Here is a 14,349-nt window from a genome sequence, read left to right on the forward strand (position 1 = left end):
CTCTCATCAGGGCACGGATAGAGGGGTATTGATTTTCATTTGATATCTTCCTTTCTTGAGTGCTGAGTTCTTGATACCCTGCATCACCTCTCCTTTCAACACCTAGGCCTCATCATATATATATGTCTAGGCTGCTTGCATTCTTACATTCATTCCTTTTATGCGGATACCTATCGATGCGGGGGTTCTTCCACTTCATTCCAAGATACTCGCGTCGAGTCTTGGATATTTACCATTCTGTTCTTCTATTGTTTAATATATAATTCCTATTGCTTTCTCTTCTATCATGGTCTAGGTAGGTAGGTAGCACACTAGATAGGACGCAAGAAGCAAGGCGGGAAGGCAAAAGGAAAGGAAAAGTGTCGGCACTGGGCAGGTTGATCTGGGACGGGCTTGGTTTGGCTGGAAGTAAATGGAATCAGGAAGTAGACGATAGGAATCTACGGTGCAACCGATCATCATTTACCATACCTACGCTTTCCGTGTATTTGACGCTAGTAACACCATCTGGGTTTCATGTTCTTGCCGTGTGTTACGCGATGCCTTGATCGATTGATTGATGCTTTCGCAGTTCTCCCTGTCCCTTCTTATAGGGATGGATCGCCCTGTTGACGGGCAAACAACATTCGAGGGATCACATCCTGGCCCATGGTAAGGTAGAAAAGACTGAGCAAATAGATCAATATGGCGGAAACAGAACTTGTCCTTTGGACATACCTACCTGTGAGTAAAAACCGATGCACCGGGTACTCAAATACCTAGTAGTACTGCTATATATTATATATGCCAACACTACCTATAGAAGATACCGTGGCCTACTCGAGTAGTGATAGGCTTATAGCTATCAAATATGTGTTACTAGGTGAATGTATGTTCCCGAGTACGCTAGTAATCTATTTTTGGTAGATATATCCAGGATACCGGTACAGGGAGATTATACCGTATCATGCCTCATATACCTACCAACTTAGAGTCTAACAGATTAGGAAGATGGATTGATTTTCAGTCAAGGAACTAGGTATGGATGGGAATTTGTGACTGTAGTCACAGTGAGGATGTATTGGGTTATTTGCATCAGACGTGTAGCAGTGAGGTCACATTGAGCCATTCATTCATCTTGAGGTTTGAGTCGAATAAATTCCCCATTGTACACACCATTGAACGAGTTGGTATCTTCATTGAGAGTCTACATTGATGATATATCTGCCCGGGCACCAATTATAACGCAGAGAGGTTTGTTGCAACGAATGGATTTACCCCATTCAACATTCATGCCCCTGTGACTCCTTGCGAAACTTCAGCACGTACAAGTGAGATCTACCTAGTAACCTACATAGTTCTGTAAGGAGGGGAGTATTTATTTATATACATATAATAGCCCGGTTCTGAACATCTCTTCTCATACCTTTGGCTGCGAATCCTCAGCTACACCCTCCAGCCGCATCGCCATTACTACTGCCTGGCTCCCTAGAGCGATTGTTCAACCCTCACGCACAAATCTGGTCAGGTAAGTTACACTGCACTCTCAGCTTGCCTCAAAGTACTGCAGCAATTGGTTCTTGTGCGTTGATTCAGCACCCTCCCTATTGCAAATCCCCCAACCCAATGACGGCATACCTACTGTTGGACTACCTAAGTTGGTATCTACACTACCAACGAGGTGAGACCCCCGTTGGCTTTCAGGGCTGTTGGTTCTACCTGACAAGTAGCCTCGCTAGGTAGTGTATCCGAGTCCCGATCCTTCCCTTGCCTAATTCAAGTGTCTAAGCCAAGTACTCCTCCGTACCCGATACCCATTCAATCGCTATGCCGCTCCCTTTTTGCCTCGTACTCTGTACCTGCCCTCCCCACCATACTATAAGGTGCCCTACAGTAGGTGCCTAGCTAGCTGTCTAGCAGCAAACTGTTGGGTTTTCGGCCTATCATCATCATTTCTCTGACCGGCTATTTCAGCCTTTTCCAAGTGCTGCTTCTTTGCTTGGCTTGGCTTGGCTTGGCCTGACCTGGCTCACCTCATCTTGCCAGAAGATCCCATCACTCCCATCACCTCCTTGCATCATCCACCCATCTTATCAAGTGTGTTTGTTGCCTGACATCTGGAACCTTTGGCATCAGTCTAGGTAGCAACTTCCACTTCACGCTCGCCAATACGTAGGTACCTACCCATGTTCTAAACACCTCCAGGCATTGTCCCGCCCCCGCCTTCCGCTTGCCAGTCCGTCTGCCTGCACCACCCGCCCCACCTTCTCTTAAGGTATAAATCATCCTCGCCTGCCCACTGTGATCACCGCCTTGATACCTAGGTACCGTCACATCTACATTCATATCTATCTACCTACATCTAGTTTCTTCAGCTACTCGACCGCCGCATGTCTTGCCAGCAGTCTACGCTCAACGCTCTCGAGTAACTCCGTACTTCAGCTTCTTACTCACACATCTCTAGTCTTTATCACCGTAGGTACCCAACTCGACTCTAGCCCGCATCTTCTCGGCAACCCGAACTACTGCCACCATGGCCACCGACAATGGTCCCCAAATGGTTCAGCTGCAGAGCAATGACAACCACATTATAGCTGTTGGTAAGCTTGCGACATCTTGTCCACTCCATTTCGTCTACGTCCTAGACCTGCCGCTGCTACTACCACCACCACCATCACCACCGCGGCCGTATTGCCAGTCTTATTTGCTAACTATCCTTCTAGAAAGAGCTGTTGCAGAGCGGTCGCTCCTGATCAAGAACCTGATAGATGATCTTGGGGAGACTGCACTTAAGGAGATTGTACCCATTCCTAATGTAAGTTGAAACACGACTGTTCAATCCGACGTTGACCATTCTTCTAACCCTCTGCCCAAGGTCACCGAACCCGTCCTCCGTAAGGTCATAGAATGGTGCGACCACCACCGCAACGACCCCCCCTCAACCAACGAGGACGAGTCCGACAACCGCAAGAAGACTACCGACATTGATGAGTGGGATCAGAAGTTCATGCAAGTGGATCAAGAGATGCTCTTTGAAATTATCCTGGTTCGTTCAACGCCGTCCCAAGCTCCCAAGCTCATCTGAACTAACTCCCTGTTCTCAGGCATCCAACTATCTGGATATCAAACCCCTGCTTGACGTTGGCTGCAAGACTGTCGCCAATATGATCAAGGGAAAATCGCCCGAGGAAATCCGAAAGACGTTCAATATTACTAATGATTTCACGCCGGAGGAGGAGGAGCAGATTCGACGTGAGAACGAGTGGGCCGAAGATCGTTAGGAACCGCCCCAAGCAGAATAAGATGAAGTCCACTCGGGCTCGTTAGAAACCAAGGCTTGTCTAGCCGCCTTCTGCGAAGTTACCACAATCGTCCCAATGAGGACCCTTTCAGTATCGTCATGGTCATTAGAAGGTGAATATGACAGCTTTACCCATTATTACACCGGACGATGGCCTTGTTCAGGCTTATGAGTTTCGGGGTTATTAGGATGGATCCTCAGTATCAATTTTCAGATGCACTGGATTTATAGTGCTGCTTATACCATCTCGGGATGGGGATGGTAGTATAGTTTTTATAGAAAGACATTACAATACCGCGTACGACCGCAGCCGTTAGTAGCAATCGAAGGTTATCAGTTTGATCAAGAGAATTGCGCACTCCTTCTTTCTTATCTCGGGCCCTTGGGATTATACGTGACGTTTACCGTGTGTATTAAACGAGACTTCAACGTGTCAGATGTTCACAGCGCATATGAAACCAAGACGATAATCATCTGAGCCCAACACGGACATATACATTCGATGCAAATATGGAAAACCCATGTAGCTAATCCCATCTGGATATCTACTCGAACTAGATGCTTGGTTCCCTGGTTCATTTGATTTAGATACGTAAGTAGGTAACTTACTTATATAGATTCGAGTACCTACCTAACTACCTACCTACCTGCCTACTAGTTATTTTCTTCTTCTCTTGATGGGAGATTATGGGGTGGTAGAATAAATGTCTATTATTTAACTTCTGTGTAAGTTTGTTGTTCTTGTTGTTGTTTTGTATAATGTTGTGTGTTGGTTTATTAGGTACCTACCTATGTAAAGGAAATGCGGCGCGATAAAGCAACTTTTGGGTTTAATTGTTGCGTGGGAAACGTACTGTTAGCTGCGTTGGCGTTGCTGGCGTTGCTGATGGTGTAGTATGCCTTGGGATAGAGCTGCGAGTTTTGTTATCTTGGCTCGAGCCTGGGGAGAGAACTGCGGTGAGTAAGTGATTAGGAAGACTCCCTTGGTAGTTGAAGCAGCGGTATTGGTGAATCGTCTCGTACTATTTCCACTACGGCAAAATGCGAAGTACGCGGCCCCTATTAGATGGTGGTGCTAATATATGATTGACTGTCTGTCGTTGTCTGTTGGAGATATCATATTCTTGGTCAGTCATTGTAAGTAGCGTAGGCCGTGGTGCAGGTCGAAAGAAGCCAATTCTACTGTTGCCAGCAAAGGCTAAGTAACTCTCATGCTCCAGAGTACAGTAAAATACGCAAATAACACAATATCTCGAATCTCGGCTTTTTGCAACTTGTTTTTCATTTCCCATGTGACCGGTACCATGCAGATTTTAAATGACAGAAAAGTTCCTGAAGAAACCCGAATTCGCCAACCACGCAAGATCCTCGTTTATTTCCTCCCATCAACCATCAAAGTGTTTTCCATTTGATTTCGTCATTGTCCTGTCTGTCTGCTAGCCGAGGGAGAAGGAAAAATATATATGTCGCCATTGTTGCAGACGGATGTCTGCTTCTCCACTATGCCTCCCATTCCATCTTCGTTGATTTCGTCACGCGTAAAGCTCGAGTTGGACAGTTTGGGGAATCGTTGGACCCTTTCGCAAGGGTACACGGCAGGCAGCGTCTGTGCGGTCGATGTAGGTAAGACAAGAATGCGGGCATTTAGATTCCGAGACGGGTCTTGCGCCAGTGACGTCTCTTAGCATTGTACCTGGGACATGTTAGCTATACTGGATATTGTCGCCTAGGATGAGGTAGGTTGGTTGTCTGGCGGATGTCCGAGACAGAATGATATGGGGGATATGAAATCCGAGAAATTCTGGTCGTACCTAATGGTGTTTCCAGTACGGAGACGAATCCATTGAGGAATAGGGCGGTTCTGCTTCTGCGCCTTGGCAAGCTTCTGCTTTGTCCGGAAAGACTTGTGGCTCTATAGTTGGACACATCATCGTCAGCTCTCGTGTCCCAATCTCAAAATCGTATGAAGAAATGGTAGTGTGACGACTGAACCAACGCGCGAGGAGGGTATCGCGAGTGTGGACAATGGCGAGGGAATCGTCATCCCGAAGGGTATTGTGGTAGAGTGTCTCGGAAGGCCACATACCGGCATTTTGACTGCTTGTTGCTAATCTAAATGTCGAGAAGTGTTTGGTGATGTCTTCGTGGGAGAGTAAGAGAAGGAGATGGGGGGTGGAGTAGCCGGTCAAATCAGTCACTACAGCAGTATAGCGGGCCAGGAATTTTTGGCTGCGAGAGGGTTTTGCAGCCCCGATTGGAAACTGTGGGCAAATCTTCGGCTGCTTGTGGCTTGTGGGGACCTGCTCGCCTGGCTTGTGGTTATAAGCCACATGACATGAGGCTGACCAAGATAAGATAACAAATTCACCTGTACCTATGTAGGTAGGTACCTACTGTATCATTATTCAGACAATTACATAATCAAATATGTCAACCCCAAAAGGGCAAGCCCAGCGATGAATGGTTAATGCAGGCAGCGGTAAACAGATACCAGCGGCCCGCCAAGGCGTCGGCGCATCAAGGCTCCTTGTCACCAGTGCCGGGTCACTAATCTTGCATCCCTGACTCTGCCCTGGAGCTGGCGGCCTCTTGAACTTTGGATCTCAGAAGTATCGAGTGAAACTGTCGCTCCACGAGAAAGTATAATCATCCCCAGCGCATTCTGACACGCAACACTCGAAGCACGGTTCTTACCACCTCGCCATCAACCGCCACATATATACACAGCACCCCGTTCGACAATAAGCAGGCTGCAGCCCAATAGTTCTGCCCGTCATTGGGGGCGCGATCTAGACCAACCCGTAGCCCCTTTCTATCGACACCCTAGATACTCCCGCTTAAGAGCCGTCACCGATCTGAGTCCCGCCGCCTCCGGATTGGCGCCGCTCTATACTGTGTATCTCTCTCCTCCATCTTCTCTAGCTACCACTATCGCTTAAGTCGCCATACCGCATACGCCATGGGTCAGAGTGTGTCGTGGCTGTCAGGCCTGATTTGGACCAAGAAGGAGATCAGAATTCTGATTCTGGGTCTGGTACGCTTCGACGTCTTGGGCAGCCCCCTCACTATCGCCCATGATCATCCATGCTAACCGACGGGTCGAAATCGTGTAGGACAACGCCGGAAAGACAACATTACTCTACAGGCTCAAGGTCAGTACTTCCATGCATGGCGCATCAACTATCTGTCTGCTTCTGGAGGTGCCGCAAATACCTTGTAGAAGAAAGATGTTTAACCCTGCTCTTAGATCGGTGAGGTTGTCACAACCATCCCCACGATAGGCTTCAACGTCGAGTCGGTATCCTACAAGAACCTCAACTTTGATGTATGGGACTTGGGCGGGCAGACATCCATCCGGCCTTACTGGCGGTGCTACTACGCCAATACCGCTGCCGTAATCTTCGTCGTCGACAGTACCGATATCGAGCGTCTACAAACGGCGGCGGATGAGTTGGCCGCTATGCTCAACGAGGAGGAGCTGAAGGATGCCGCTCTGCTTGTCTTTGCCAACAAGCAAGATCAACCCGGCGCTAAGGGCGCCGGTGAAATATCTGAGGCTCTGAGACTGGGCGAGCTACGGGATCGGAACTGGAGTATTGTAGCCTGTTCTGCTGTTGACGGCAGTGGTGTTAATGAGGGAATGGATTGGCTAGTAGTAAGTCGTTCCCTCCTTGGTCCAATTTTCCGCCCCAGATCTAATGTTTGTGTAGCAAACGGTCAACCAGGAGTAAGGGACAAACACGTCTACCCATTCTTTCGAAACACCTAGTCTCATTCTTGTACAACATTGACGGCATCCCATAATGCCCGTCCACAACAGTCATACGAATTGCCATTTTCGATTTTCCCATCACGATGCACGTATGCTTTGGGTAGACCTTGGCCTCTTATACATCATCTAGGGGTCACCTGGGGACGGCATGGGGAGGAGTAAGGCGCACGCTATCATCACCAGATGTAGAGGGCACGGTCGTTTTTTTTCAAGAGACAAAATATTTCTTTAGAATTACTGAATCGGCGTGAAGGGACGTTTGTCGCATTGGGTGAAAATGAAGGGTGGTATTTTTGATGTTCATGAACGAAACAACCACGGATGCCCACTTACTGCTACACTACTGCATTTTCGATGATGAGATATGGTACAAGACCTGCGATTCTTCACGCACACCCACACCCACACTCACATATATAAACATCAGGCTACGAAGCCATTAATAGTGTGCCATCTTAATACGACGCTAATTTTATGCTACATAATGTAATCTACTTAATATCACAATGCACGTGGACAGCAGCTAGGGCTCTGAATTCCTGACGTGGTTGCACTGCAACTAGTTCGTTCCACCCCAGTCAAAGACTCACATTTTAGCTTCCCATTTCTTTGTGAGTATCGATGTGGTTTCAAGTAAACAACTTTCCATGGCTTCCCGGTTTGTGCCGTTTCGTTCCTCGAGTTTAGGTGTATTGGAATATATGGATTAGGTTAGCTAGCTGCTGGAAAGCCTTGGCTGTCCATGGCATACTTACACACGGATATGTAATAGGCATCGTGAATTAGTTTCTTCTTCCTAGGCCTGCACTATACTAAAAATCATCCCCTTTTAACACACGTTAGTTCTATATTCATATGCTAATTTGTTTCGAGAATCCCGGGCTTCAGTCAGATATATCCTCAGCGCGAACCCGTTTTCTCTCGTGCGTGGCTGCGCCATCCTCTAATTCTCGTTTTCTCCCTCCGCCAACTGACGGGGCTCCGCACATTAATTCAGAGTAATGATCGGGAAAGTAAGTCGCAACGAGCTTCCCATCAAGCTTATATCCCGTAGAAGCAATTGCCTTAACTATACTGAGAACTCTCTTGTCTCTAGTAACAACAGGATCTTGAGTAGCCAGCCACGTTAAGTAATTACTGAAAGCGTACTTAAACACGGCCTTGCTTGAAAGCCCCCGCGCCTCAACACATGAAATAAACAAGCGGGTGCTTTCTGAGTTTTTGGCGCCACTCAAGCATCGAGACATGACCCCGTCCAAGCCTTCCTCCTCCAACAATGGAGTTATAAACTTGATAATATATGGTTGGCCGAGCCATATGGCATGTAAAATGAGCTTGAAATTGACTTCGCATCGCCTAGGTGGAAGCACAGCGTCACACAGGTCTAATGTAATGTTGTTTATCGCATGGCAGTCAATGCCATCCTTCTCACCCTTCCCAGAGAAGTAAACCAGGATCTTAGTCAGAGTAGACACCGCAGCGTTTCCCATCGATGAAAATCGTCTATAGCAGTGAATGATGGTATAGCGGAACTGAAGCCATATCCGTCGACGCTCGTTGTTCGGTGATTTTAGCGTAAAAGCAACTTCATCTGAAAGGACAAAGTCTTGGACAGTGCGATGAAGAAAATTCACTTGCGGACTTATGGGATCAGCGAGATATGACCCCAAGAGAGGTTCATCAACCTCAAGTAAGCCCTTACACCAAGCATCAAGCCTTCGATGCATTTTCTCCCAGCGCTCTTTGAATTCAGTTGACCCCATCGGGCGGTAGACCCTTTCGGTGATTAGGTGGGGGTTGTCGTTGAAATCTTCTAGGAAACTGTAAAGTATCATGGGAAGGGGAAAATCGTATAACGCCGACACTTGAAATATCTTTGCTGTTTGCGGTCTGTAGATTTCGGGGATAGAATCGAGCATGTGTTGGAAGAACTTCTCGAGAGTGCCTGGGAAGCTATCCACGCGCTGTTGCATGGTTTTGAGTGAATCGTGATAAGTGAGTCCATCTAAGAGCTCCCGGACGACGAGAAAAACCCACAGGAAGACACCTTGAGACTTTCCGACAACGTCGTCCACTAAGGAGGAGTAGCTGGGATCTATCTGCATGAGCTTGGTGTACTGATTGTGCGCCTTGAACTTGTCTTTGATGTAGGCCCTTATATCATCTCTTGTCAGGTCTTCTAATTTGAGGCAACGGTCAATACCTCGATCGAATGCGTCCATGAAGACTGTCCATGGCCTGCTTGACACACATAATTTAACATTAGGAGAAGCCGCTAATTTATGTAGGGCATCTATCAAGTCCTGGTGATCCAGAGTATACTGGGCTTTATATTCGTCCAGCCCATCAATGCTGAAAAAGAACCTTTTCGCTCTATCGTGATTCAAGATTCCACTCAGAATGTCGGCCAGCTCTCCAAGTTTCCAGTCTGCTCTGTTTCCAAGCTGTGTGCTCAAGTGGGAGGTGCTGCACTGCTCGTTCATGAATAGCTTCTTGGCGTGAATGGACAGTTCAGGGCACTGTTGTAATGTTTCGAATATGAGAGAACGAAAAAGCCCTTCTTGCGACTTTTGAAGATCCGTACCAGGATTCCAGAAGTAGAATCTTCCCATAACCAATTGATGTGACCCGGACCATTGTCGTAAGGCATGTAACGTGGTTGGGTGATGGCTGATAAGCTTCATCAGCGTAGATTTCCCTGATCCCGCTTTGCCGCGGACCCAAAAAATCCCATTCCCATCCCTTAACCACTTTGAGAAACCAATCTTTGTCTTTCCATCAGAGAGTACATCGCTGAATACCCATTCGAAAGTATTCGCATGGGCCTTGGCGATCTTCTCTTCTCGAGCGCTGAGTTTATCGAAATAGAATGCTTTCATAACTTCTTGGTGGTCTGCAACCGCATCTACGCTTTCGGATAGGGTTGAGATCTTATTTGCGTAGTTAGGTAGCGTTCGTGATAATGTATGAACATTCCCGAGAGACAAGCGTTCGAGATCCAAGACGAGAGATTTCTCAGCCTGATTCATACATGTGGTATTTACAGCATTGAAAGCACCGAGAAGATCGGCCCGTAGCTTTTCAAGTTCTTTAGCATTGCTGAGTTGGAGATGATGGCTAGTATTTTCTAAGTCTTGAATATGCTGAGAGATGGAGGCCATGTCTTCCCTAGAATAATTATAAAGAGCTACTGTTAGTAAATAATCATTGATAAAACTAATAAATAAAAACGCACTTGATTTGAAACTGAAGATGTAGAGTCATTTGCAATTGTAGTCTCGTAACACTGCTGGTGATTGATGTGACAGTTTCTTTGTTGCGAACTTCCTTCATGGCAAGCAGGAAGCTCTTCCATTTCGTCTTTTGTCCCTTAGTCTGCATACAATCTAGTATAGCGAGGAGATCCTTCGCAACCTCCTTCGTACTCTGAGCAAGCTGCTTGAGGCCCTCACCTCCCGGACTGTTAGATGCCACAACAACACTGCTAAGTCGGATTAGGTCATTAGCGACATCTTGGAGAACTAGATTGCCAGCGCTGGCCTGGTTCGCCGACTTGTATATGGCAACAGCATTCGAGACGAGTTTGCTAATAAAGTCGACGAGTTGAACAATGTTGGTCGCCAGACCTAAAGCCTCGGAGGCCACCATTCTGCGAAGCGCCTAGTGGCCCAAGTTTGACTTTGTTGACAATGATGAGAGGTGTTTCTACGCATTCAAAATTTGGAGAAATTCGAGGAGGTGGCGTTCGCCGACCCGAATGTCGTATTATACTGCCTGACGTCCACAATAGATCTATCTGCCTGGGAGTTTGCCTGATGCACAGTCATCGCTGCACGCACACACAAGTTGCCCGAGTAGCATTCATTGGAAGCACTGACCGAACCCCTGCATTTACCTATGGCACAGCCCAGCCTTGTGGCATCCGAAGATTTGGTCATGTCAGTCTTTCATCGCGAACTGCACTAGAGTGTGTGAGTTACAGATCGAGCCGTGGGGCAGCATTCTCTTAGGGGTTGTCACTAGGCGCTGCCTATAAAGTGCACTTTGCGCATCATTTGGGCCTCCGAGAGCATTGAGCCACACGATGGATGGGAGCATCGCCATAGGGATCATAGGGGTAAGGACCATCTATTTCCTTCAATTGAAGTGAATTCCATTCGTCGAGGAGTGTCATGGTCTGGGTAGGCCAGAGAGAGGGAGGTAGCCCAGAGTGTCGTACAGCTGACGGCCATCCCTATCAAGATGTTACCTCCTGAACCCCATCGCCACTGTGAGAGGGATTCCTGGAAACTATTGTTTGCCTTCTTGTTCTCCTGCTCTATAGTAGCACAAGACGCTACAACACCTACCAAGTTTTGAGTGGGTGTAGTTACCTGCTTTCAACGTCATTAGACAGGGGCCACAATGAAATAAGGTATGGAATACCTTCAGCTCAAGCAAGGACCATCTCTGAGCACCCAACCGACTGCCCAGGTAGGTTAGAGAATCGTGCTCGGCACATGGGCCAAAGCCATGCTTTTACCTACAGCAGTGGGCATATTTAAGAAAAGCCGACGAGCCACACACGTCTACCCCTGGCAGGCATCCTTCAGGTGGCCAATCAACCAGCTCACGATACCCACGGGTAGCACGGACACTGCCATGGGACTGCCGCTCACTTTACTACGCGAGCTGTAGCTGCTGCTATTGTACGGTAGTATGCCGAATAGGGAAGCTGGGTTGCAGCCACCGGCATATCAGACCGACTATTTTGTGGTAAACAGCTGTGACGTCGCGGAATTGCTTCCTCGCTCGCAGAACCTCTACGCATAGGCCTTACCCGCACGTGCAAAAATGAGCCTCGTCCCTGACAATGAGCTATAAGTACGGCATTCGCCGTTGCCGTCTGAAGTCTGCAGTGATGCAAGCTGGACAGTTTTAGAGCTTGGCATTGAGAGGGCCGGGGACCAGCCTAGCTCTTCATTCTTCAACCTCAAGTGTTTGGTTATGTTCAAGAACATTTACACATCATGAAGTCTACTACTGTATCTTTAGGATGCCTGTCGGCACTGGTTGCTGGTACTATGGCCGGGGCCAGCTATCCAGCAATCCCATCTGACAGGACAACGCCTACACAGCTGCGCATATCCATTAAAGACTCTAACTGTGAGTGAGAGTGACCAGACAGCACCACCATAGTTCAGGAGTGCTGATATGGATATTCTGAAGCTGTTGCCATCGGTTGGAACACATACCAGCGATTGAGCAACCCATGCGTACAATACGGGACATCGAGCAACAATCTCGGGCTCTTGGCGTGCTCTGACATCTCCATCACGTATCCCACCTCGCGGACGTGGGGCAACACGGTGACACTAACCAACTTGACGCCCGGCACAACATACTATTACAAGATCACGTCGACGAATTCCACCGTCGAGCACTTTCTCAGCCCCCGGTCGGCGGGCGATACGGGTGCCTTCTCCTTCAACGCCGTTATCGACCTCGGCGTGTACGGTGCCGACGGCTACACCATCAAGCAGAATAAGGCCAAGCGGGACACGATCCCCCAAATTGACCCCTCGCTCAACCACACGACAATTGGGCGATTGGCAAATACCATCAATGATTACGAATTTGTCGTGCACCCGGGCGACTTAGCGTATGCCGATGACTGGCTTCTGAAGCCCAAGAATCTCTTCGACGGCACGGATGCCTACGCTGCTATCCTGGAGCAATTCTATGGGCAGCTCGCTCCCATCTCGAGCCGCAAGCCATACAGTACGTATCCCCGAGCATCACATTCACGGCCTAGTCGTTATTCTAATCCCCCCGCGTGTATAGTGGTCGGGCCTGGTAATCATGAAGCAAACTGCCAGGAAATCCCGTAGTAAGTAAAGCATTTCACCATCTTCAACCTTTCTCCCCATCCTATCTATGGAGAAGTCTTTGCCAACCCCGGAACCTTAGTGGCCAAATTCTCTGCGAAGTCGGCCAGAAAAACTTCACAGACTATATGAACCGCTTCGCGGATCTAATGCCAACGGCATTCGCCTCGCGCTCGACAGACGACACGGCGCGCGCGAACGCCAACAAGGCGCAGATGCTCGCGAACCCGCCCTTCTGGTACTCCTTCGAGTACGGCATGCTGCACTACGTGATGCTCAACACAGAGACGGACTTCGCGCAAGCGCCCGACGGAAAGGGCGGTTCAGCGGGGTTGAACAGCGGGCCCTTTGGCGGGATGAACCAGCAGCTCGCGTTCCTAGAAGCAGATCTTGCCTCCGTGGACCGCACCGTGACGCCTTGGGTCGTAGTCGGCGGACATCGTCCATGGTATACCACCGGTAACACCGTCTGCGGGCCGTGCCAGGCCGCCTTCGAGCCCTTGTTGTACAAGTACGGCGTCGACCTCGCTATCTTCGGCCACGTGCACAACTCGCAGCGCTTTCAGCCCGTGTACAACGGCACGCCCGACGCCGCGGGACTGCAGGATCCAAACGCCCCCATGTACATCGTCGCCGGTGGTGCAGGAAATATTGAAGGCATGGTCGATATAGGCAAGCGACAATCTTACAACGAATTCGCATACGACGATGACTTCAGCTATGCCCGTATTTCCCTGCTTGATAAAAATCGGCTGCGTGTGCAGTTTATTCGGTCTGCGACGGGGCAGATCCTGGATGAGTCTGTGTTGTACAAGTCGCATTCGACGCAGTTCGTCGTGCAATAAATAAATGTGTCATGGGAAAATATTATTAGTCTCCTGCTGTCCTGGGATCGGGTTGGTCGGGATTGAGTGGCCGTTCACCAGCGAGGTTAGAGACTGAGTGTGGCTACCTCGTATATAATAAAATACACCCCTTAATGCGAGAAACGAACGGGAGGGCATAGGACCAAATTGTCATCGTCAACATGAGACAGCCTTGAAAACTGATGATAATCTAGGTATCTTAAAGCTGAAACTGCCTATGCAGTCTCTTATACGGCGTTGAGTTCTCTAGATATTCTAGTATCTGTAGTTGCTTACCATTGCCTTACACCATGTTGATTAACCCGAAGCACACTTATACTGCCTCACTTATTGAGCGAATTAATTGTATTGTCCTCTGCCAAAAAAAGAGTGATATCAGCGTGATATAACAATAGCACTGCTTTTGTAATCGATCTCTGCGATTTTTATCCTCATCTTCATTGTCATCGAGTTTATAATACCAACCAATATTTAACTGGTTGCGTGATATCTTCTCTTTCCCGTTGAAACTAGGAAACGCTGGACATACAGAAATGGATATTCGCGAAGTAGCCAAACAACTCA

At 48.3% G+C, this 14,349-nt stretch overlaps 5 protein-coding genes across 5 annotated transcripts; 3 read left to right on the forward strand and 2 right to left on the reverse strand.

Annotated features, from left to right (window-relative positions):
- Positions 1-2,011: 2,011 nt before the first annotated feature.
- On the forward strand, positions 2,012-3,653 carry F5B22DRAFT_583161 (E3 ubiquitin ligase complex SCF subunit scon-3). The gene is made up of 5 exons (XM_047973344.1): positions 2,012-2,254; positions 2,444-2,579; positions 2,703-2,794; positions 2,855-3,025; positions 3,084-3,653. Exons 2-5 carry the CDS (start codon positions 2,513-2,515, stop codon positions 3,258-3,260), a joined length of 507 nt encoding a protein of 168 aa, XP_047836375.1. The 5' UTR covers positions 2,012-2,254; positions 2,444-2,512; the 3' UTR covers positions 3,261-3,653.
- A 1,271-nt stretch (positions 3,654-4,924) lies between these two features.
- F5B22DRAFT_632516 (ribosomal protein L39e) lies at positions 4,925-5,372 on the reverse strand (the record flags this gene model as incomplete). The annotated part of the gene is made up of 3 exons (XM_047976707.1): positions 4,925-4,973; positions 5,092-5,192; positions 5,367-5,372. 3 exons carry the CDS (start codon positions 5,370-5,372, stop codon positions 4,925-4,927), a joined length of 156 nt encoding a protein of 51 aa, XP_047836376.1.
- A 430-nt stretch (positions 5,373-5,802) lies between these two features.
- On the forward strand, positions 5,803-7,504 carry F5B22DRAFT_14720 (ADP-ribosylation factor-like protein 1). Its single transcript, XM_047969108.1, has 5 exons — positions 5,803-6,314; positions 6,394-6,432; positions 6,528-6,935; positions 6,991-7,080; positions 7,142-7,504. The coding sequence occupies exons 1-4, from the start codon at positions 6,240-6,242 to the stop codon at positions 7,009-7,011; spliced, it is 543 nt and encodes a 180-aa protein (XP_047836377.1). The 5' UTR covers positions 5,803-6,239; the 3' UTR covers positions 7,012-7,080; positions 7,142-7,504.
- F5B22DRAFT_14814 (uncharacterized protein) lies at positions 7,493-11,252 on the reverse strand. The gene is made up of 2 exons (XM_047969116.1): positions 10,288-11,252; positions 7,493-10,220 (listed from the first exon to the last, which is right to left on the reverse strand). Exons 1-2 carry the CDS (start codon positions 10,698-10,700, stop codon positions 7,937-7,939), a joined length of 2,697 nt encoding a protein of 898 aa, XP_047836378.1. The 5' UTR covers positions 10,701-11,252; the 3' UTR covers positions 7,493-7,936.
- Positions 11,253-11,562: 310 nt separating this feature from the next.
- Positions 11,563-14,120, forward strand: F5B22DRAFT_14367 (Metallo-dependent phosphatase-like protein). The gene is made up of 4 exons (XM_047969056.1): positions 11,563-12,197; positions 12,261-12,812; positions 12,876-12,921; positions 13,002-14,120. The coding sequence occupies exons 1-4, from the start codon at positions 12,062-12,064 to the stop codon at positions 13,762-13,764; spliced, it is 1,497 nt and encodes a 498-aa protein (XP_047836379.1). The 5' UTR covers positions 11,563-12,061; the 3' UTR covers positions 13,765-14,120.
- Positions 14,121-14,349: the final 229 nt, after the last annotated feature.

The sequence above is a fragment of the Xylaria bambusicola genome, assembly GCF_022495145.1.
Source record: "Xylaria bambusicola strain CBS 139988 unplaced genomic scaffold F5B22scaffold_1, whole genome shotgun sequence".
Taxonomy (NCBI): domain Eukaryota; kingdom Fungi; phylum Ascomycota; class Sordariomycetes; order Xylariales; family Xylariaceae; genus Xylaria; species Xylaria bambusicola.

Coding starts and splice junctions, on each gene's coding strand:
- F5B22DRAFT_583161 (XM_047973344.1), top strand. CDS start 2,513: ATGGCCACCGACAATGGTCCCCAAATGGTTCAGCTGCAGAGCAATGAC. Junction 2,795..2,854: donor AGATTGTACCCATTCCTAAT/GTAAGTTGAAAC, acceptor CCTCTGCCCAAG/GTCACCGAACCCGTCCTCCG. Junction 3,026..3,083: donor TGCTCTTTGAAATTATCCTG/GTTCGTTCAACG, acceptor CCCTGTTCTCAG/GCATCCAACTATCTGGATAT.
- F5B22DRAFT_14720 (XM_047969108.1), top strand. CDS start 6,240: ATGGGTCAGAGTGTGTCGTGGCTGTCAGGCCTGATTTGGACCAAGAAG. Junction 6,315..6,393: donor GAATTCTGATTCTGGGTCTG/GTACGCTTCGAC, acceptor GAAATCGTGTAG/GACAACGCCGGAAAGACAAC. Junction 6,936..6,990: donor AGGGAATGGATTGGCTAGTA/GTAAGTCGTTCC, acceptor ATGTTTGTGTAG/CAAACGGTCAACCAGGAGTA.
- F5B22DRAFT_14814 (XM_047969116.1), bottom strand. CDS start 10,700: ATGGTGGCCTCCGAGGCTTTAGGTCTGGCGACCAACATTGTTCAACTC. Junction 10,221..10,287: donor CATCTTCAGTTTCAAATCAA/GTGCGTTTTTAT, acceptor TAATTATTCTAG/GGAAGACATGGCCTCCATCT.
- F5B22DRAFT_14367 (XM_047969056.1), top strand. CDS start 12,062: ATGAAGTCTACTACTGTATCTTTAGGATGCCTGTCGGCACTGGTTGCT. Junction 12,198..12,260: donor ATCCATTAAAGACTCTAACT/GTGAGTGAGAGT, acceptor GATATTCTGAAG/CTGTTGCCATCGGTTGGAAC. Junction 12,813..12,875: donor CTCGAGCCGCAAGCCATACA/GTACGTATCCCC, acceptor CCGCGTGTATAG/TGGTCGGGCCTGGTAATCAT.